General features: G+C 37.9%; 2 protein-coding genes across 2 annotated transcripts in view; both read right to left on the reverse strand.

Annotated features, from left to right (window-relative positions):
• Positions 1 to 24,435, reverse strand: part of LOC139118551 (acid-sensing ion channel 2-like) — a 57,441-nt gene that overhangs the window by 27,123 nt on the left and 5,883 nt on the right. The window lies entirely within an intron of this gene.
• On the reverse strand, positions 1,274 to 23,467 carry LOC139118552 (uncharacterized). The gene is made up of 10 exons (XM_070681904.1): positions 23,285 to 23,467; positions 21,962 to 22,150; positions 20,474 to 20,595; positions 19,470 to 19,651; positions 18,084 to 18,246; positions 17,377 to 17,433; positions 16,885 to 17,053; positions 3,734 to 4,378; positions 2,600 to 2,691; positions 1,274 to 2,026 (listed from the first exon to the last, which is right to left on the reverse strand). Exons 1-10 carry the CDS (start codon positions 23,326 to 23,328, stop codon positions 1,839 to 1,841), a joined length of 1,851 nt encoding a protein of 616 aa, XP_070538005.1. The 5' UTR covers positions 23,329 to 23,467; the 3' UTR covers positions 1,274 to 1,838.

Raw genomic sequence — 24,435 nt, forward strand, 5'->3', positions numbered from 1 at the left:
GTCTATTCTAACACTTTTATCGACACAGCTGAGATACTACGAACATAATGCTTCAAAGGACATCCAATACGAACATATGGGAGGACTACTGAATGCCACCCTGCTTGTATTTTATGAGAAGATATACTATGAACTCAATCTCATCGTTACACTTAGCATGTACCAGAACGCCTACGATATGGTGAACGAAAACAACACCAGCAACCTCACAGTTGGCGGTGAGATCTACAGCCGTACTTACAATGCTGCATATGAGCATCTCATACATCAAAAGTGGTATGAAATTCATCTCAACAGGAGCATTCTGACTACGATTGAAGACTCGCTGTTGTTTCACGGTAACAAGACGATAGGCAGCACCGCCGGCAGAGGAATTTTACTTGTCACTTTCATGAAAGCCTACGATTAAATTTTTGACTCGATTTACGATTCTTACAGAAACTGTTTCGAGGAGAGATTTACAAGTCTGCACATATTTATTTGCTTTGTGATGCAAAATCCTCACCCTGCGTACCGGAGAAAGTGTTTCCTCACGTCCTTTTCACTAAAGTGTGCATTTGGAGATCACATGACATTCCGCAATGACCGCCCTCAGCCTGGCCTGTAGCATTAAAATACATCCACTTGCAGTTCAATACATATCGAATGCTGTCAGACAAGATACATTGGCCAATCTTTCTAATGCATACAGTGGCCTTCGCTGTGTATCGAACCACAAGCCACTGCATTTTCAATGCTACGAGCTAGGCTGGGGCGGGCATATTTTGACTGTCATGTGATCTCTACACATGCGCTTTAGTCAAAAAGAGTGAGGAAAATAACTTTTTCCAGCGCACACGGTAAGGAATTCGCCTCTCGAGGCAAAACAATATCGAACATGTTGAATATTTTGCTCAACGGCTAGAGAGGAAAAACTTTAAAAAAAACCCGCGCACTAGAGTAAAATGGTTGAGCAAACAACCTCGAATGAAATTTTGCTCAGCGATTTTTTTCTCTTGTGTGGCGGGCTTTATTTTAGCACCTTTATGCAGTGCATAAAGGTATATATGCAGGAAGTCAGCATTGGTGCCCATATGTACTTGCATAAAAGGGTTTAATGGCTCATCAAATTTATGCACCTTTATGCATTCTGAAAAAGTTGCATAATGTTACGTCACTGTGTGTTACAGAGTGTGAATAAACCACACCGAGGATCATAACTGGCCTTAAGAAAATATCTACAAATGAGAGAGGGAAATGTTTTCAAGAATGGCTGGATATAAAGTGAGGCACATCTAGTCACTTCTTTTATTATTAGAGAACTGGAACTAAGTTTTGAAAGCTCAACAACAATGATAAACACATAAAACAGACAACATACACACAAAGTGACTGATTTAAAAATTTCGCAGTTCTGCAATGTGAGCAGTAAATCTCAACCTCATTCAACGTACTGTTCTACGAGATACCATGTATCCAAAAAAAAATAGTTGAGGACATAAGTTTCTGGTAGGTCAGTTTTGTATGACCCAGTTTTCATTGAATCATGAAGGCTACAGAAAGTAATGTTGTATGATGAGAATTTTCAATCTATTCTTTCTTCTACGATGACGATTCAAAGACAACAACTAAATCAACATTCTTTTATGGTTCATTTAGTTGACGAAAACGTTGAAATTATAAACATAGGTCATGTACATATAGATTGAGTGCTATGAAAGGTTCTAATTTTATCTTTATGTATTCGATTCAATGACTGAGGATGGTTATACTGTTTACGAAAAATATTTAACACACTTATTACAATGTCAAAATGATATTCATGTAAATGTCAAGTTTGTGTGACATTTCTAAAAAAATTAAGTCTTGTGTTCTTCATTTGGAGATGTAGCACTCTTCTCGGATCCCCTGTTCTCCAACGCAATACTTGATTCATTTTTCTGCGACTCAACCTTATTACATCTTCGAAACAGCAAGAAATCAATAATTTCGATTACGGACAGTAAGCTGGCTCCAAAGAACAGACCTAATGTACCGCCGATGTCACCTGTTGGTGGAATTCAGATATTATACATATATATATCTATTATTCAATCTATCTGATATTTGTACTAGAATGTGTTGAAATAACAGTGGTAGGTCACTATTTTCCTCTCCACATTTTCTTCGAAAACTACAGAATCATGGCATATTGACATGTAAAAAGAGGTCTGATTACAAATCTTGACATTTGCTCTTTGGCTTAATATGAAATTGAGTCATGTATAATAGTGGGCACAAGGTTGCGAAGGCGATATTCGTTGTTTTCGGTCTACTTCATTCTACATGGTTAGGAAGTTCGAAAACTACTGCAATGAAGATTAAGTGAAGATTTCAAAAGGATTTGGTGTATTTTGATACAGTCCTAATTATCACAATAGACTTTGTCGGCGCAATCATTGTTGCGCATAGTCGGACCTACAAAATTCAAGCAAAATTAACTCCAACTGGGCCCAATAACATGTACTTTCGAATGTAAAACCGGGAAACAATTGTCATGGAAATGGCCCACATATGTAAAATGACAATGCAGTAAATTAAACGTTAAAGAAGAGAACATCTGAGACATGATTCTACTTACAGACAAGGTTGAAGGGCTCATAGTGTTGCTGTTGCGTCATCTTTTCTTCCCTCATTTCATTGAAGTATACTCGTAATTCCAACGTATTTTTCCTGAATAAATAACGGACAGGTTGAGCGGATGATAACACAAGCAACCTGAGACACGAGCATGCTTATTTTAAAGTTTCCTAACTGTGAATCGCTGTCTCTTTGCTTCGCAAATATCTTACAACAGTACCGCTTTCCGTTGTCTCACTGTTATAAATAGATGGAGTCGACATATTTATACCATCATTGCAAATCGACAGCAGTGATATTTGGTCGGTGACAAGATGTCACATATTTGTTTTCATTACACATAGGTTTAACTGTATACACATGACATTAAATTACTTATAATGGTTCTGAATCACTTAATATCTTGTTGCTCAATGCTGACAGTTACATAGATAATAACTTCAATCGGCTGTCAAGGTCACAATGCAAATCTTAATATCATTAATTGGCGAGACACTGCATAAGACTGCAAGAAAATACATTTCTCGCCCAAATCTGTAACATAATATCAAACCATGGTTCAGATATACATATTCATAAAAATTACACTAATTTGTCTATCAGTGGCATGTGTTATTGAGTAGCATTTTATATCCTAAACAATTTCATTAACGTAATCTGACACGATTTTTTTCTTAAAAAGTTGAAAATAACGCTGGTATAAATGGGTCCATAGGCCTTATTTCGTCTTGGCAAAGAAATTGCAGGATCTCAAAAAATGATGTGGCTAGAGGCATTCTTGTAAAATTGCATTATTGCATTGTGTACAACTTTGCTTCTGTCTGCTAGCAAGCTCTATCAATGTTAAAATGGCAAAAATGAGTGATTTTCACATTCAGCGTAAATTCTGAAAGGTAGCAAGATAAGATCATTACTCTGAAGACCTCTTCAGGTAATTTTTCTCTTGTAATTGGCACATGTTATTCTCTACTGTAATTTTGTTATATTTGTACCATTGTGGGTACAAGTAGTGTTTTGTTTTATGACGTAATAATGCAAAATAAAGAAAGATCACCCCTCACTTTCAGTGCCAAATATGTGACGTTATCCCGGCATGGGGTACAGTAATGGGCTACTTGGAAATGGAATGTATTACCTCATGTATTCCATGCAGATTTGATACATCGTACGGTTTTCCAGAGCGGTTATACGATTCTCTTCGAACGTATCCAGTATAGTAGTGTAGATCATGTCGAATATATCCATAAACTCATTGGAAACAGCATGTTTTGTAGTATTCACCAGGGCTCCGTAGGAGTAGCTCATGTTCAATGCTGCCCGAAACTCTCCATTAACAACAAGATCTGGCGCGATCGTTCGTAAAAGGCGAGCTGAAGCGCTGCTATTCATTGTAGCTTCAAAGACCTTCCTGTATCTATCGCTTCCTATGTCGACTGAGCTCTGTCCCTCGCTGTGAATGTAACGATACAAGTTCAATGACAGGGGAATCGTTATTTCAGCGTATATTTGTTCATAATAGGACTGCAAAGCTTTGCGTAGAATTTCTGAAAGCTGGCCGACAGTCAGTTGGTGAATCTTCACAGGTGAATCGTGAACGTCTATCAATGGAAGCAACCCAGCTTCGGGCATACTTGCCGTGATATTCTCAACAATTCTATGTACGGAAATGTTTGTTTCCCCTGGAAATATAATATCCAATACTTTGTCTTGGGTAGTTATGTGTATTTCATCCAAGTTTACGATGGAAAGCGAAGCAAATACATATGGTGTTATTTTTTTCCTGAAAATGAAAAATACATATTTATGACATTGTCGTTCACGATGGAAATTCACGATATCATCTCAGATGCAGTGATTTTTCATTAAATGGGCATGACAAGGCCTTGTGTTGTATCGCAGTTTATCGTGTTGTATAATGACACCGAAGCACATATGATTGTTGACGATTTCCCAAATGCGATATGATAAGCTGAGCATGGAGGGGAGAGTCTCATCCCTGTCAAACAAGTAGAGGTCGCTACCCGATATCTTTGTTCCTGTGTTTTATCAGTAAGAGTGTCATTAGTTGCTGCGTCAGACACGACGCAAAGTCGAGTGTCGGTGCATCACAAATGACACGAATGCTGGTATGTCACAATGAGCAGGCGTATTTTGTAATTCCCCAATTATCCAATTATCGCATACTCATGCCTAGAAATTTCAAAATTCGACGCATGGGTTTGTGATAATCCGGGAATTATGTTCAAGGTGGGTGTATGTGATAATTCTGGAATCGCCAGATACGCTTGTTCCTTGTGACAGGCGTATTTGGTAATTCCCGAATTATCACATACCCATGCCTAGAATTTTTAAAATGAAGATGAAATCCTAATATTTGGGGCTTTCCTTTTATTCCGTCATGCAGAAACATAGAGAAAGTTATATATATATATATATATATATATATATATATATATATATATATATATATATATATATATATATATATATATATATATATATATATATAGTTCGTGTCGTGCAATGTTTAGTAGTCAAATTTGATCGATTTCTTGACGATGTAATGTGCTTAGTCGATACATATTTTCAGTAGCTATAGCGAAATGCTACATTGTACTCCCAGGTCGACATCAACATTTCACACGTTTGAACTTTCGTTAATGGGCCTATATGTAAACGAAGGAAATCCAGGTTCGTTTCTTGAACTTATGCGACAATCTGAGACTGTCCCTAACTCGTTGCAGGTAGGCGACCATGCTGTGCAAAACCGTAAAGTGTGGCACTCATCCCCAGAGGTACTCTCCCCACCAGTCTAGCCAAGGCCTGCAATTCTACCCAGCTGTTGATTCTCTTTGGACTTGTGATGATCTGATGATATTGGGGCAGAATATCTTTGGGAAACCGCACTAACATTGAACGATTGTTAAACCTGTTTCCGCATTCTTTATATATTAATTCAACAAAACTTTTCCAAATCGTGGTTGTGTCCGAAAAGAATGGTACCTGGAAAATGTAAGAAATAGAAGTTTTTGTTTGTTGATAAGATGAATTAAGGCATGCATGCATAAAAATAGTATGATGAGCAGAAAAACTTAAAAACAACCCGGAATTTGGTATATCTAAACACAATAACACGTTATGGTATTCTTTGTTCTCATAATGTCAATTTAAAAGTAATATCTCAAGCATGATTTCTTTCACCAGGATATTGGCGGCTAAAATTTTCTATTTGGATGATTGTACTTCAACAACGTTTCAAAGAGTAATATTAGGATTGAGTAACAGTAAAGGAAGTATATGTACCTACGTACCCTTTTATCACACAGTTGCTGAATAAGACATGGTGGGTACAATTCTTATAATTGGAAAACATCTAACTGCAGAAAAGAATGTTTTATCATTTATTTGTCAATTGGAAAATAGATTTTCTTGCATTACCTTTAGATAACAGACTTTTAATATTTATCACTATGACTGTTATGTCGTTAACAAATAGTTTTACCGTGTTATGCACAATATTTATATTCAGGTTATGTTTACCACTCACTTTGCACAGCATTCATGACAGACAATTGACATATCAGCTTGTGACACAACTTCCGAAACATAATAAGTAACTGGTACAAATGTAGCATGCATCCAGGTGCCACAGTCAACAGCCCTCTCTTCACACAAGCCCTCTCTTCACACAAAACCCCTTTGGATTGATCTTCTGTGAATGTTCCTTGTAAACAGATTTTGCATGTATTATCATCAACAATTTCATGCATGGTATGCCGCTTCTCTTTACTTTTCCTTTCGGTTTTGATATTCTTATTTTTCGCTTTCATACGTTTCTCTTGAACTTTCAGTGCCCCTTTACTCTTGCATTTTTTCTCGCTTGCCTCCCTGTTTTTTTTCTTTAGAAATTTATCTTCTTTCTTTTATTCCTTCTTTCTTCCCGTTTTCTCAGTCGCTCCTGTTTCTCCCATGAAGTCTCTTACTTTCTCCAATTCACGTTCTTTCATTATCTTCATACAGACAGTACCAGTCTAGAAATTTGGTACCTCAGATGTTCTCTTCCCATTTCTCCTTTGGATGCTTGCAAAGGATGTCTTAGGATTTCTTTTAGAACAGGTGACACTGTTAGATATCAATAAAGACCCGGATGTTCCACTCTTGGGAAGTCCTTGGCTTTCTTGAATCTTGTTGCTGTATCTTGTCTCAATATATGATGTTCTGTTTGTTACAGCTCCCAACCTTCTTCTAAAGTGAAACGTTGAACTGTCATCCAAATCATAGTTTTCCTCAATACGTTCCGTTCTGTATACTTTACTTTTGTTGGTTTTGAGAAATACTTTCCATCATATCAAATAATGCAATAGCTTTCAATGTTTTTGAGTAACAGAGTGTGGTCACAGGGGTGACAGATATATTTTGGGATTTCTTTTAGTTGTCTTGGATCAAGTCAATAGTTATCTCGCGCTGTGATGGAGAATCCGTGCAGTCTTCATTCTCTTGGCAAACTTCAGCTGCAAGCAGTGCATCATCTAGTATAATAGATCGATTTAATGGAAAGACATAAAGTGCCCAAGGGTTTCTATATTTAAAGTTCCTGGTTCCACCTTTTATGGCAATGTATCTGCTAATTTCTCCTTGGTCAATGGTCATTCCTTGCAATGGTGCATTGTTGTTACCCAACCTAAACTTATTGGGACTTCGTTTATTTTACAACGACGACAGTCAAGCCGCCTTTCAACTGATACAATCGGGACAAGTGTTAGATATTTCTATAGGAATGGTAAACCTGTATATTTTGGTAAATCAACTATGACCACATGTGGCAAAGTGTCTTCAGAAAATGTCCTTCTTGATAAATGATATCAATGACCTTGCCTATATATATGCGCTGAACAAACCAAATGCAACATTCAGATTGACAGTGAGCATGTCTCGTGCACCTTTGCATATGTACAAAGTGCATACTGATTCATCCGACTTATCACTTGAGGAAGAGTGGGGGTGGAAAACTTGCTTCAAAGCATCTCTTTTTGCAACAGAAAAAATGCATTTGCAATCAGGGGCTGTGATTTATTATGGTGCCATTCTTCTTCATAGTTTGGAAATACAAACAACCCATGCTGAGTAACACGATCAAGTAAACTTTGCCTATGACTTTTTTTGAGATTTAGCCATTTTAATTGCTGAAGCCACTTAGATTGTTCAAGTGTAGTTGAGTAATTTCTGAGAGAAAGTCAAACACTTCTTAGTTGTTGTTGATCATCCATTTGCCTTACAATTGTTGGTAATTTAACCAAAGTTTTGAATGCCTTCCAGACAAGTTCTCCACCCACCCACATCTGCAGAGAACTCCACCCACCCAGGTGGTCTACAACCAATTAATGATCTCTTATCTATCAACAAACAAAGCATATCTTCACAGTTTTAACATTTCAACAATACATCCTTAGGTGGAGACATATCTTTCATCGATTTTTATCCAATTGGTACTTTTAGGAAGCTGTGTAATGTTACGACGCATGTGAAGTTTGCTCTGTTTCCAGAAGGGCAAGACAGTTTATCAGGTAAGAGTTTCCTGATCCAGCAGCACCTGCTAAAATAAGTTGCAAGGGCTCAAAACTAACATTTCTTTTAAAACATCTGTCCATAGGATCCGTGACTAGGTTGTAAGCAAATTTCTTTGTTCATAGTTTGTGATTGTACATTTGGAATTAAACTCATCTGATGCATTTGATGAGGCCATTTCTGTCACACCATCTAACCGTTATGTACATTCTCTGCATACTGGTGGGTTGTTAATGTCCAGTCGTGATCAGGTCTGTCATAAAAAAAAATCAACTCTGATGTACAGTTATCATAAATTGCATTAGGTAGTATAACTTTCATCCATTTATGCTATTTTACGGCAATGTCTTCATTTTAGGCCCCAAATCCACTTCACTGTGGTCATCACAATATTTGGATTTGGCTCGTTTTACGTCTTCTTTCACAAAGCATGGACAGTTCTCGGATTTCAAAAACTCCTCCATTTTGTTCTTCCGGTCACTCTCCTCGCATATGTATTTTATTGAATTCCTTTTAGGCCAGTGAAGCAGCAGAATTGTTCTGCAGTATTCTTTATTACTTGGCCAGGTTAGTTTGATTACATTTCCAGCAATCCCAGGGGCTTTTTTACTTTTACAAAGGAATTTAACCGTGAAGAAGTATCGTGTTCTTCCCGGCTCAAATATTTGTCCAAAAGAGTTCTGTTTGTGATAATTAGTTCCAGAGACCAGCTCTGGAGCTGTTAGTTTTTGCTCACTTTCCTTCTTTCTTTCTTTCTTTCTTTCCGGTATTACTATCATAGAACATGCTATACACAAATTTTACCTTAATTACCCAGAATGCATTGCGACACGCTTATGACGTCATCGCTCAGCTCGGACGGGTTTTCCGGGCATTTCTTGTGTGTTTATTTATTTATTTTTTATTTTGCATTGCTCAACTATCATATTGCGTTCAGCTATTAATAATTCTAGCTTTCTTACGCTTTGTTTTTTGTTGCTTTTTGATTTTATTTTTCTCTAAATACTCGCCGTGCATGGCGCTATACTGTTTCGCCAGAATGGTAATGAGATAACAATGGCGGCGGTACGATCGCTTCGCTCGCATAGAGAGAGAAAAGTAGGCTTTCCTTAAGTTTACAAGCGCGGCTGGGCACATCGTGTACCTAGGCGAAGTGGGTGTGCTCGAAAACGAAGATCAATGCAAAATTTGGATTCAAAATCGGCTGTTTTGGCGGAGAAACTGCCCGCCGTATTTCTGAGGAGCCACCAGCGGTTTTTCCTATATCAGTCTGCGAGGCCGTTTAACGCCGGTAACACAGCCCTGCCATGCTAGGCATTCATCTGTTCATAGTGAACTGTCTGTCACCGCACCGGCATGCGTTGGCTGCACGTAAAAGCAACTCAACTTTCCAAGATCAAACGGTCAGTATCTTGTGAAAACAGCGACATAGCAATGAAAATTGTTTTAGTCTGTGCTTTTAATCAAATGAAAATGCATGTGGCCTCGGTTTTCAATTTCAACGGCCGAGGTCCGATGTTTCCTCTCGTCTGATCATCGTCGTAAACCACGCGCCTCTTTACGGCAACAACTCAGCGCTACCCGTCAAGCGATTGATTTTTGCGTAGGTCAGCGGAGCGAAAATAATTGCTCTGGCTCGCGAGAATGTCGTCTGATATACATTTCCGTGCGTTGTCGCCCCCGTATGTATCTGTTGCGTTTTTTACCGTAGGGGCCTACATGTAGGCATTTGTAATCTGTGTACTGTAATTCCCCGGACTGCCTTGCTTTTAGTTGTCTTATGGTGTTTACTGAATATTAAAATCCAAAGCACTCTTTCATTCTGCACCTATCTTTGTCACACATTCTCTTGTTTCTTCCGCTGCTCTGGTCTCTGGAACTTCGCTTTTGCTTGCAAATGCTTTCTAGTTGAACCTGTATGCTCAAGAAACCCTCGATCCTGATAAGCTTATATATTGAAAATTGTGGCGCTTCCACTCCAGAAATGTCTCTCTTTATTGTGTTCATGAGCAACTTTGAGCAGATTGATTTTGCAGTAGCTCTTGTTGTTTCATCATTATTATTCACCATGTCCCTGAAGAGATCGGCAACAACCCCCTGGTTCTTTTCCTTAGGATGATCTCTTACCATTACGATGCATTTCTGTCGTAAACAGTTGCATGTAAAGTTATAATCTTTTTGCCAGGACTGCTCTTTATACGGAAACCCATTCTGCATATTTTCTCCCCGTCTTTATTTCACCTGACATGTGTTTCTATCAATCTTGTTAAGCAGGAAATGGTCTTCCAATAATAATCCCTGGTATTTACTGAAATCCATCAATAGTTTTACAAGATGATTTTTCCTCTGGTAGTGGCGGAGCTAGCTGATCCTCCATGTAGTTGTCAGTCTTTTTTTCTTGGTTTTTATTTTGATCTTTCCCAGCTGGATGGCAAGCAGTCATTCAGAATACATTTTTGCCCTGTTTGACAATGTTTTTCCTGTTTCATCATCTGTCTTCTCAGGATATTATGAACAATGAAGTTGAAGAACTGATGGTGAGCAAAGCTTCCATCTTTATACCATAAAATATGTTCTGCCCATTGGCTACTAAACTGACTTGGTTATTTTCTTTTAAACAAAGTTGGCAAAAAGCATTTTGACTCATTTTCAATTATAAGCGCAGCTCTCGACAAACGATACATGATGGAAATTACACGATATTTGTTCATGTTAATATGTTTGTGTAGCATCCAGGTCAAGATCCGATAGTTGATCTGCATCCTGATGATGTTTCTGCTTTAATTATTAATTTTCTTCCTTTTTTTCTTTCTTTGGGTGTTTCGTAACAATTTTCATTTGTCTGTTGTAATGTTACATATTTCTGATTTCTCCCACGTAGCGAAGCTTAGTGCTTTCTCCTTATGCTGTTTTTGACGGAGTAAATGCATTTTCATTTTCTGTTCTATTGAACGCTAATACCTGGAAACAATTTCCGTCCCATACCACACATGTGTGACGTTCACTATTTTCTGCGAAATTAAAAGCCTCTCTTGTGTTTATAGCCATCATACAGCCAGATTGTGAGTATCATCTGTTACCTCTGATTGTGAATTTCCGATTTGAAAAGAATTGCTGCAGCTGTACCTTCACGTCAGGTTGTTGCCATTCCTTTCTAACCATCTCTATCCAATATTTTTGTTTGGTTTTTATTTGTAAATCACAACAAAAATATACAGATTCTCTCCAGTCATCCCTGGGATCATAAATAAATTTACACATTCATGGGTTTTCTGAAAATGTAGTCTCAAAGAAGTCCTCATTATAACCAGACTTAAACAGTGAAAAATCAATCTCCATCACCAGATACAGTGAAAGTATGAAGTGTTGGTCATCAACAGTTGCTGTTGCCTCTCCAGAGAGATGACAAAAATCTGCCAGACTTGCTGAATGGTCTACGCCGCATGTACCTAGTTTAGATTTGTTGGATATTAGCGACAGTTTACAGTATATGTGATCCCTATAAGCAAAAGTAGAAGTTATAGTGTTTTCTATTGAGATATTATAAGAAGAAGTACTATAAGTAGAATTATATGGCTTTGCGTATGTGTGATCCATTTTGGTAAGTATGTGTTTCTAGTTCTTCATATTAATGAGCCTGTGGAAAAATGAAGAAACACAAGACATTACTGATATTGCCAGTTTCATTTCCAATCTGTAATTGTTGTCATGATAATCTTTGTCCTTGCTTTGATGGACTGAAAAATTTCAAAATCATGACTGTTTAAGATGGTTATTTATTTAATCACATAGTCACAGGTAATCACTTTCGTCTCAAAAAATGTTAATTTATTTGCTATTTCAAATCAAAAAACGCTTATCTATTTTGCTTTTTCAAATTAAACTCTAAAAAACTGTTCCACTATTTGTTGTATACTTATCACACTCTAGTCAAACATTTCTAACGTAAGCCTTTCGAAATGCATTTCGGAAAGATAATGTTGCGTCGGGGAAAAGAATAGCATGATACAGCATAGAAAAGTTGACTTGAGCAACCTAGACTACCGAAAATGTCTAGGAATTCTAACCTCAGAGTATTGAAACAAGTTTATTTAAGAGGCTTTGTTTTAAAAATTACAGCTCACATGCTTTTTTGTCACCTTGTTAGTAACTATTATTGGTGTCATTTCCAATATTCAATCCTACGGAAAATGATTTTGAAAATTAAAAAAAAAACAACAAAGAAAAAATTATCAATTTGAAAAATGTAAAGAAGTGATTTCAAAATTGTGTTATTCAGTCTTGTTAATTATTCATTAACGTCTTTTTAGCACCATTTAGCACTAGGACCATCCAAATGTCAGCAAATGCAGAACTAACAGTATTGAAACAGGCATTTTTAAAAACACAGGCGGTGTGAAAACAAATTACAACTTACATGCCCTATAAGTCTTATAAGCAATAACCCCCGCCGCAGGAGGGTATACACGAGATTTTGTTACAATGCGCGACATATAGCACGAGCCGATAGGCGAGTGCTATATGGAGAGCATTGTACCAAAATCGAGTGGATACCCGACTGCGGAGGGGGTTATTGCTATTATATTATATCAACTTTGTGTCTTTGTTGTCCTACTTGGGTATTTTCACCACTTTAAAGCGCCAAATGCAGAAAACGGACGTCAGAGAGATCGAACGTCGGAAATTCTGCGCCCGAGACCGAGCATTTTTATAAGTTGGCATTACGTACACGTACACAGTATCCTACGATAAATACGCATTACGTTCATCAACATTGCATTTTATTCGCATGCAACATGAACACTATACTTGTTAATACGGATAGTTTTCAATCGGATTCGAACCCACAACATACGGCATCAGTCGCCTAGCTGAGAGGCCACAGACAGAACCACTCGGCTAAATCTCCACTCCCAAAAAAGAGTGGTTCAATAGCCGGCTAAGTTGTTACATTTTTCTGACTGAGACCGCTCAACACGTTGTAGAGTTCGTGAAGCACTCACGCACGCATGCTCACTATCATACATCGCACATACACACTTTATCGAAGCGAAGAAACGAATTTCATCGCTTTAACTGGGCGAACGATAACCTCGGGGGACAATTCTGTCCACCAGCAGTGTTACCAACCCAGGGTAGAAAATACGGATAGTTTTCAATCGGATTCGAACCCACAGGTGCCTGGGTTGCCGGTGTACATGCATAGAGAGAGATGGGAAGGTTTGACACGATTTTGCCCTCCGGAATGAAAATCCAATAAAATACGGGGTTTACAGTCAAATAAAAGGTCTACACCGATATCGAAATACCTCTTGCCTTTAACGCTCAAGTTTCAAGAGGGCAAACTAGCATTTAGTCTCAATATCGGCCCAAAACTCTCTGGTAACCCCGTTCATCAGGCTGTTACGTACGGCAGCCATTTTGATAACTATATTCTTTCCCATAGTGCAGTGCGGGTTCATTTGCATTGCACAGGAACCCGTGACCCGCAACTGCTAAATTTAAATCCACTATCAAACAGGCTACAAGTATTGGTGCACACAACGTCCAGCCTTGAGTTTTGCACAAACTCAAGTCATGGGAAAGTTTACCATTGTTACGTTTGTTTTGATCGTGCGAAGGTCACGAGTTCATCACTTATGCGCGCTGAATCATGGGTAATTTGTCCCGTTCAAAATGGCTGACGTACGTAACACCCTGAGGATGTACGTAACCAGGACTTTAGGGCCAAAAGAGAGACTAAATAACGATTAACACGTCTCAGGGTTGGACATTAAACGTCAAAGGTATTTATCTGTCGGAGGAAGGTAGTTTTTTGACTGCATGCGTTGATATGCGTGGATTTTTATTGTCTACAGGATTCCGGAGGGCAAAATCGTGTCAAACCTTCCCATCTCTCTCTATGCATGTACACCGGCAACCCAGGCACCTGTGTTCGAACCCACAACATACGGCATCAGTCGCCTAGCTGAGAGGCCACAGACAGAACCACTCGGCTAAATCTCCACTCCCAAAAAAGAGTGGTTCAATAGCCGGCTAAGTTGTTACATTTTTCTGACTGAGACCGCTCAACACGTTGTGGAGTTCGTGAAGCACTCACGCACGCATGCTCACTATCATACATCGCACATACACATATCTGCTCAGACACAGAAAACGGGTCAAAGTTCAAAAGAAAAAGTAACAATTTTTGCGTAAATTTACATGAGAACAATAGCCCTGGCTTTTTGGCACACTAAAAATAGATTTGTCTCATTTCTGTACCGCATACACGTATCGACTGTCGTCGCGGCATTCAGAAGTGGAACAGGGAAGTTACAGGATCTATTTTTGATGGATAATTTGGGCGTTAATTGTACCAGAAAACAAGCAGTTTTGAAATAATCCAGACTAGACGTGCGATGACTGCAGCTGTGATCATAACAGTTGTGCAGGTTGTGTTGAGGACAAGTTGCTCGGATGCAGCGAGAGCTGGACGCTGACACTGCTCGTTATTGTCAAATTTCGTCGCAGTCGCTAGTAGTCATCCCATTGTTATTTTGAACTTCTTGGTTTACATCGTTAGGACACCCAGGTCTGATACAGCCCAAACTTTGATAAAGAATATCTGACATACCGTTACTGTGAGGAAGTGTCAATTTATTAGTGTATGAACAATACTAGCTTCATTTTAAAGAGAGGTAGGATATATCACGTCTCGACTCACGTAAAGTGCACGGTGCATGCGCTGTCGCCCTAATGCAATAATTTGTGTACGTACATCACACCCAAATGTGCTGCTTCAGAGATGTCTTTCATCATCAATCTCAACTTATTTTCACCAAGAGGTGAGTTACAGACCCACACTTTCTTCGGTCTTTGAAAAAAAGCGGACTGTTTCGGTTTATCTCGAGGGTCTATGGTTTAGATCGGTACGTTCAAATACACCGACTGGGCAATTTTCGAAAATGCTGGTTTAGGGGCCCGTTTTACCACCGCTATCAGTGACAAAACAGTGTTTTAGCATCGCTGGAATGAGCTCTCGTTCAATCAGAATGGCGTATTGTAGCATGATATAATATAATTTTCCTTTTCGAATAGGAATTGTTTGTCTTATTTACTTCAACCCTTGCAGTCTTGCAGAAAAAGTAAATATGTTCAAAAAATACTGTAGAAGGTTTTAAACAGTGTTATTCATTATTAATAATTACTCAAGAACAATTTTGTTTTGGCTTCTTCTAGCAATAAATTAGGAAATAACATCAGTTAAAAAGCAAAAAAAAAAACCAAAACCTGGTTTAATTTGTGTTCGGAAAATATTGTAAAAGTGCCAATTCATTCAAATTACATTTTAAAACTTCGGTAATTTACTCACCTTTTCGGCGATGTATTGCGTGTCTACGGCAGTGTCTGAAATGTCGCCCCAACCAATGATAATTGTTGAGCTATTCGCACCTACAGGTTCAATTATTGCCGTTGGTGGCGCTCTGCAACGATTTTTATTCTTGCATGAGTTATTCTTGCATGCTTCAACTTAATCTAATGTGAATTGGCTTGTTCCAAAAAGGCGGCGCACAGGGAGAATGGAACGTGACATAATATTCTTTAACGAAATTTCCGATTGTCTTTGGAACAGAGGGCTTCCCTTGTCAGGAAAAAAATGGTCGAGAAGGATTTATGGTTGATGACGAAATAGTCAAAAGACCGTTAAGACTGGAAGTGGAAGAAGACCACTGATTTAATTCTGGGTTTGTTACCCAAGGAAGATAGTTCAGGTGAAAAATAGTGCCGGCCTTTAAGTTTTGATACCTGCTAGTTTGGTTTCAATTTTAATTTGAAGAATATTTGTAAAGATAATTGCCTGTTTGAATCACGATGCTGACTGTCGCGTATGATAGTATAAGGCCCATGAAAATCATGTCAATGAGCCTGAATTTGGGCAAAAATACCACCGAGGACGCTATTATCATCACAAATTTTCCATGGACTTGCCAACGCGAAAAATTCATAAGGTCAAGCTGACATTGACCTCACCCCTGTCAAAAGGATTCGTGCTATTGAGTGATTTAACATAGGAATATTGAGCTCAACACTACTGTGAAGGCCAATGGGAAATTTACTATTGGTTTTGTGGCAAGTTCGCGCTTGTCAAACTGGAAGGTATAGAGATTCATTTCCATTCCAACTGTGTACACATAATCTTCGGCCGCTATCGCTGAACTCGCTATTAATCTTGAAATTAGCCACCCGAAATATTCCTGTTCGCTAAAGCCCTTCAATTTTGTTGTCGTTAACAAAGCATTGTACTCGGAGAGCAGCCGCAATTTTGTTTAATTTGTTTACTTGCAAGTTGTCAATGTTAGCTCTGAAACACTAAAAAACTAAGTTTATCGTCCATATCTCGACTTTTACCACAAAAATCACGGATAATATTTTACGGTAAACATGGCCAGGATGGAGCAATGTTGGCATGGATATACGATAACAAAATTAGGAACACTATCAATAAATGTGCGCTGCTTCTCGTCGGTCATTGCCACTTTTCTAAACCCGTCCAACTCTTTCTGCCCATCTGTTCGCCAATTGCAAGTGTATCTAACATTCAGACATTAGTAACATTCGGCAATCTTTGGGGGGTTTTTGGCAGTCTGTTATGCAAGCCTGTCGTTTAGTTACTATCTCCTTATTCTTCGCTGTCAACCTTACAAGATATGACAAATATAGCAATCATTATTTTCATACTTGTAATGCAAAGCCATAGCTTTCGGACATGGTTTTTCGGCTTTCTTTGCCAGCTCTTCAACCAAAGGCCCAGATGGGAATAAAGCATACGAAAGATGTTCAGTGAATGATTCTTCATAGCAGGGCTGTTTGCAGTAACTACAAACTCCTTGAACATCAGTGAATTTTGCTGTTGGAGGAAAGAAAACGGTACTGGTAGAAAATATCGGCACTGTGGAATATAAGTGTATTAAGGTCACCATGAAATAATGTTACCTCTGATCCTGCCAACTCTATTTTATACCGAGACCCTATGCTGAAGGTTTTCGACCGACCTACCCTATGTTCAGAGCCATGGCACAGAAGACAAACTTGTCCTCATGGCCTTATAATCATGATCAAAGTGGCTTTGATGTTGGCCCCAAATTGACCTCATGTCATTTCTCGACGGTATATGGTGGCAACTGTAAATTGAATAAAGCAAAAAACGTTGTAGCATAGCGAGAAACTTACCCATCTTCGGCACGTAGCAATTATGAAGCTGCATTACATTACAAATAGGTGCATCACCTGATATGAGGGGAAATGAAAAGATAGAACACATGTTAATTCATTTCTTTGAAGCAGACGGGAAGGATTACGGAAGGCGAAAATGTCGATAAGGGCCGCGGTACAGATGTTAATCAATAATATAATCAATGACGAATCGAAGAACCTTTTTCAGGAATTTTCTTTGGGCACAGTCTGATGGGCGCAAACTTCGTAATTGAGACGATCGGCCTGTACAAGAGTGTTTCCGATACATTAATGAATAGAAATACTCCCACTATGATCCAGCTAAATTGTAATACTGTGACGGAAGGACAGGAAGGTGACGGACAATGAGGGCGTGCTAAATAGTGGTGATTGAGACTTTGTGTTTTAAAATACCTGACTGAAGATTGATTTTTGGGTATTAAATATGAAATGAAATCATGAAGTTACAAGTAAATATCTCACTACAGAATTTTTTACACACAACAATTTATAGAAAAAATTCCAACAATCATCTTGCTCACCAAGAGTAAAGCCCAATCGGTTGCCATGCAAGTTTTGAATTTCACATTCTGGAGCAAATAAGATCAGTTTAATTCCTTAATTTTGCCTGCCTTGAACCTCAGAATATGTTTCACTTTGAATGAAGAACTATCATGCATAGAGAATTGTCACATGTTCCAAACCTGGCATTGTGTAGTAGCGACACTGGCATTGTTTTATGGCGTAGTCCGTTTCACACTCGACCTTGCATTTGGCCAGGGAGTAGTTTCCATGGAAATAATGAAGTGTTCCTCTAGGAGAGTCGATACAATCGGTATGTCCGACAGGTTCCTTTAAGTAGCTTGACTAGCAACAAAGCAGAGAGGTTATACATTAGGTTGTACATCAGGCGAAACATGTTGATTTAAAGAGAACGGAGCAAAGACGCAAAATTATAAAAAGGAAATGGTTACCAGATTCAACTGATATGAGGTAACAGTCATACAGATCAATAAACAAATGATAATTTTGTCAATCATTGTCGAATAGGTGTAGTATAATTTAAAATGCTTGCTGCAATACGGTTAACCATATGTGTGTAAATCTTGCAATAAATCGTAGGCCGATGGGAACTGAATATGCCCCCGTGTTCAGGGAAGAAGATGCACTATTTCAGCGATTACCAACAGTTTTATGTTTTCCCAGATATTCATTTTCCGCTCGCTAATTTGTAAAATAAAAGTTGAGGCATATTTAGGAGCTAGTATCAGACTTGAAAAATGAAACAGCCTGGCCGCCGAGCAGCTATACTTTATCATATCACAAAACAAGTTGACCTGAATAATGATATCAGAGCACTATATTTGAAACCGATGACACACATCTAGGTAATTGTGTCATACCTGAGAAAACGTCGTAACAAAATGGCCAACTGGCAGCCATTTTTGTCAATCCCTAAGACTAGTTTGCAGATCATATTGGTTAATCATTTTTGCACAGGGTTTGAATCAAACAAATCATCTTAAGCAAAAAAGGGCGCAAACATGAAAACAATTGCGATAAATTGGCTCCCTTTAGCAGTCATATGGACGTGTCATATCACAGAACAAATTGACATTCAGATGATGGTATGTTATTGTTATGCGAATCTTTAATGAAATAGGTACATGTACGTCTGTTAGTTTGATTTCGTTGCAATCAAGTCGCTCTCTAGACAGACATACTCTAAGCTGACATCAATACATAGAAACAGGCAGCAGACAGATCAACGTATAAGTGCGACAGCATTTCCAAGGCATTTAGCACATATTTAGTAGCTATTATCCTTACTGAAATTGCTTATGATCTGGCATCTTTTCCAAATCATGGAAGACAAAAAAGAAAGTCGTGGCTTTCGTCATGGTTGATCAAGTAAATTACGATATTTCGATTGTGTGTACTGAGCAAGAGGAGATGAAAAGCTGAAATACACCAATTAATGCTTTAATCCAGTAATCCAAATATCAATGTGTTGAGGTATAGCATCAGATTTGCACAGAGTGTATTGGTTTGAACCATGATGGTAACGGGGTTATACACCTTGTCCTTACCGATGATTTCTTAAGCGCCGCGGCGGTATATGCTCCTGGTGCTACATTGAAACCTCTGTCTTTCGTATTTGGTATATCATCTTGATCATGAACAATGACTCTAAATCCAACATAATGTTGCCTACTGTTGACATACTCATGACTTTCCACGTCAAGGTAAACTGTTAACCCGTACCTTTCTCCTAAATGATATTAAAGGATTACAGGAATAAATACGGAAATAGAAATCTTATGTTAATTAGTATCACATAATTCACGGGTATTCTTTTGCTTAAAATGGCTGTAATTTACTGTTATTGTAAGGCGTTAAAAGACCATCAAAGTACAAAAATCACACGTTGGAGAATAAAATCTACTGAAATCTGCTCATATATCGAAGAATTGAGAACATTAACCATGCTCGGCACTAATTGGTGAAGTTAGAACGAACCTCATCTTTACGTATTGGCTCTCTATTATATTTGAAGTTTATGTACCCTAAGTACATTTTCCTGTCTTCAGTTTTTTGAAATCTGTCGTCAAATTGTACACTTAATTTTTAAACCGAAACAGGACAAACATAGTTGACTGTGTAGTTGTCATAATCAAGGATACTATAGGATAATATATACTTAGCAAAAAATGACAAATTCTAATACCTAAACCATGAGAGACATTGGGAGATAGAGACACAGACAGACCGACAGAAAGACAGACAGACAGAAAGACAGACAGACAGACGGACGAACGGACAGAGAGAGAAAAAGAAAGACACAGAAAGACAGTGATAGACAGAATCAGAGACACAGAGACAAACACAAACACAGAGATAGCGAGACAGACAGGCAAAAACAATGTCAACGTGGCTGAAAAGGAAATGTTTTGTTCTAGCGATATACTAAAACTGCAAGATAGCTGTACAACTCCAATGTAAAATGCCGCAAATTTTCACCCACCCTGACTTTTCTTAGTATAATCAGAGCTCTATCAAAGCTATACATCAAAGCTTTCCTATTCAAACTAACCTCCATTTAATTGCTCTACAATGTCTCCCCTTTCACCCAAGTTATACGTTACGCATACTGAATCACTGGCATAAGTCGTTGTGAAGTTATCCGCACTGCATTGATGACCTGGCCATTTACATCTGCAGAGAAAAAAAATCTCGTGTCATTACAATATCATATCATATCATATCATATCATATCATATCATATCATATCATATCATATCATATCATATCATATCATGTCATATCATGTCTTATCATGATATCATTCCATCCCTTCTCCTTTACTGTCCTGTCCTTTTCTGCCTTGCCATGTCATACCATACCATACCACGATTATGCACCGTACCATATCATATCATTATGGGACCACCATGTGGGATCGTATCATATATCTTATCATATCATATCATATCATATCATATCATATCATATCATATCATATCATATCATATCATACATCCTATCATTTGGTATTGTATCTTATCCTATCCTATCCTATCCTATCCTATCATATCATATCTCACATTATATCCAGCTGTTGTAATAACATCATATTATGTAATGTTATGTTATGTCATGTCATGTCATGTCATGCAATTTCTATTCATATCATATCGTATCGTATCGTATCAGATCACATCATACCATAAATATCGCCGCAAAGAAGCTCACGTGACATACAACAGACATTATCCTGAACATTTTTACAGGAGTATGAAATTACTAGGTTAACACCTAAAAGTAAGGGTATTTTATAAAATTTTAAAGAATGCCTGACATTCAACAAGATCAAAGTGTCTTTTTACTTTACGGTGTGCCTGTTTACTTCAGATCAAATATCAATATCGTCATGTTGTCTGTTGTAATCTGCACTATATGGAGTAAGCTGACAGACAAGTTCTGCAACTCTCTTTTCGTAATCAGATGAATCACGTTGTTAATGATCGACTACGCCGTAGACCTGACCCTCATTAATGCTCCAAATGACATGACAGCATTTTGACATTCAACCAATGACCGCTTAATAAAATCATGATACGTTTCCTGAAAAAATAACGACGGAAACGGACAGCTTCGCGACATCACCCGAAAACATTATAATGATGCGAAAGCCCTAGCCTTTGTGAGGTTAATTTTACTTTATTTTGGTAAGGTCAAATATTTCTTGCAGGTTTATTGCTCGCCTAGTCTTGACGGTCACGTCCATCGTAGTATGTCGTGAAATTCATTCATTTCGTAAAATCGCCTCGGTATATGGATGAAAATGGACACTAGTCGAAAATCAAGTCAAATAAAACGGACATGCGTGTACCCTGCCCTGAACAGGTTTTCAAGACTTTGTTCTTTCCTTTCCTTTCGGTAATATTGATTGCAGGGATGAAAATTGAAACAAGTCGAAAAATTCTTCCAACCTATCGAGCGGGGCCAAAATGTATGAAGTTTGGTCACCTTAACTACAGAAAAAAATCGAAGGGAACGTGATGCAATATTCATCTCCTACCTCATAATCATTTCATCTTTTTTATGTCCCACTGTTGTCATGAGGTATTCGAAGTCATAGTTAGCATTCACGCCGACGAGATTAACATCCTGATCCATCGTTTCAGTGGACGGTGACAAGATGGCATGCGCAGTCTTGATGACGTCATCGCCGTGGGAGTAGCCAAAGGCTTCGAGTAAGCCTGTCTTCCTGCACGTAATAGCAAGCACAGTAGTTTTGCATGTGTGAACTACAAGAGGCATTAAATCTTTTAGGTAGTACGCTGCTCGAAAGTGAAAGACCTTTGCCCAAACTTTTGTAGGTGAAACTTTCCAGAATACTCTTACCAAACCAAGAATTAAAAAAATCAGGGGTCATCGTTGAGAGTTCGTTACTATAGAAATATATTACCTGACATTTACCGGTGTTTGAAATTTAAATGGCCGCTATTTCTGTGTTAACTATATTGGGAAAAATAAAATTTTCAATTGTCGAAAAACTAAGACGGTAAAATATTTTCTTGCTCCAAGAGCTTTACAATTAGCCCATACAAGTTGAAGATCAGAAAAGAATTTTAAAATTTGAGAGTCCGACCATCTTTCCCTGAGGCGCATTCTACAAGCAATGACCTGAGTCTAATCATTCTCCTCAATGCCCTTGAATTCAATTAATGATGTTTAGAACTTTTCTGGAAATTCAATTAGTCATGTTTACTACAAGTGAAGATATTTTTAGAATAGCTATTAACATATCAATTGAAGTTCTAGATTCTTCTTATATTTCTAGAAAGAATCATAGAGTATAAATAGAGGACGGCACAGTTTTTCAGTAGGACAGTTAGGATCGTGCCACTGGCGTTTTTACTTCAAGACATTGGGATCGTTTCCGCAGTGTTAGTTTCAAGACCTTCACAGCCATATAGTAGTTTGCAGTGAATTCGTTTAATACAAAAATATGAACGGCGATTGTATCGGAGAAACATTCGTAAAGTAGGGAGTTGCGAGGTCTCTTTCAATTCTTTCAACAACAAATCGCCTCGCACTTTCCAAAGCGTCGCTATTTTACAAATTACTCAGCACAAAATCTCTGGCCCTTACAAATATACAAACAAACTTTCACGACGCACATGAGGAAATAACATGTGTCATTATTTTGTCCTAGTTATACTTCAATAATGATTTTAGAGATGCCTTATGAAAACGGAGCTGAATTCTGTGAATGTAAGTGTACTTTACTTAGGGTGCCATTCATAAAACTAAAAAAGGCCCTGAAGAATAGTGGTGAATGTCAATGTGGCCTAGCGCTTTCAAATGATACTACAGTGTTTCTGGTTCATTTGCTTACCTAATTTGATTGTAGTTGCATATGGTGACTGCTGGGAATTTCATCCGTCCCAGAGGTATGTACTCAAGATTCACTCTTACAGGCCGAGCAATGAACGCTGTACATATGTTCACTATCTGAAATGTAAGTGCGCCCAAAGCTAAACAAACCACCAGGAACCAGAAAATCTGCAATGAAAGTGGCAAAATTTTGAATCCATCTTTCAAACATCACTTATGCTCAAGACTGTCTCAACCCCTCTTCGCTCATTTGCATACAAGGGGCCAATAACTGTAACTTTAAAGTATTTTTTCGCTAAGTATGTTTCGTAAGTCAATTGTAAGTGCTTGTTCTACTCTTGTTAACACAGGGTCTTTAAGCGTTAATGCTAGATAGATAGATAGATAGATAGATAGATAGATAGATAGATAGATAGATAGATTTATTGTATTTCTAGGCCTCCGGCCCCTATACAAAGGAGTTTTACTTGGATTATAATCTCAGCAGGAATTCACTTGTCAAAAAGCAATGCTGTCTACACATGTCTGTGTACATATACGTATTAACTAGAGTGTACCATTAATGAAGGATAGGATATATCAGCCGTAAAAGATACAAGGTAGTGACTTTTACGTTTATTGTTAACTTGCATATTTGATGAACTTTCCTAAAGAGTAATAGGGACATATATGTTGATTGAATTGATCAAAGTTGATCAAACTTGCTATATAAATTGAGGGTTACCGTACTATAATATGACAATTTGAAAGATATTTAGCATTTTTACTTCAGCTTATTTCTAATTTGCATATTTAACGAACTGTATAATAATGGATGTATATCTGGATTCACTTGATCATTGTAGATAATATGATAGATTATTCATGGAAGTCGTTTTACGTTTTTACGTCATATAGTTACTTAATTGCATATTTAACAAACATAATATAATAATATAATAATTACTTAATTGCCATATGCATACAAAGCATTGGAAATTGCCTTTCCACATGCGCTCATAAAAGACAAGACAAACCGAACATACAAGTAAAATTATACATACTAAAAATGCTGTCAAAAACGCTGATGAAAAATACAATTATTGAGCAAAACCTTAAAAACAATGGCGCACAAAGCTAGGATTGATTTAAAATGCGTATTGCAGATGGATA

Source organism: Ptychodera flava, chromosome 19 (genome assembly GCF_041260155.1).
Source record: "Ptychodera flava strain L36383 chromosome 19, AS_Pfla_20210202, whole genome shotgun sequence".
Taxonomy (NCBI): domain Eukaryota; kingdom Metazoa; phylum Hemichordata; class Enteropneusta; family Ptychoderidae; genus Ptychodera; species Ptychodera flava.

What these genes read in the sequence shown, in the direction of transcription:
- LOC139118552 (XM_070681904.1), bottom strand. Translation starts at nt 23,328, where the DNA reads ATGAAATTCCCAGCAGTCACCATATGCAACTACAATCAAATTAG. An exon ending in CGGCGCTTAAGAAATCATCG is followed by an intron (nt 18,247 to 19,469) that starts GTAAGGACAAGG and finishes CTTTGTTGCTAG; the next exon opens with TCAAGCTACTTAAAGGAACC. An exon ending in TCGCTACTACACAATGCCAG is followed by an intron (nt 17,434 to 18,083) that starts GTTTGGAACATG and finishes CCCTCATATCAG; the next exon opens with GTGATGCACCTATTTGTAAT.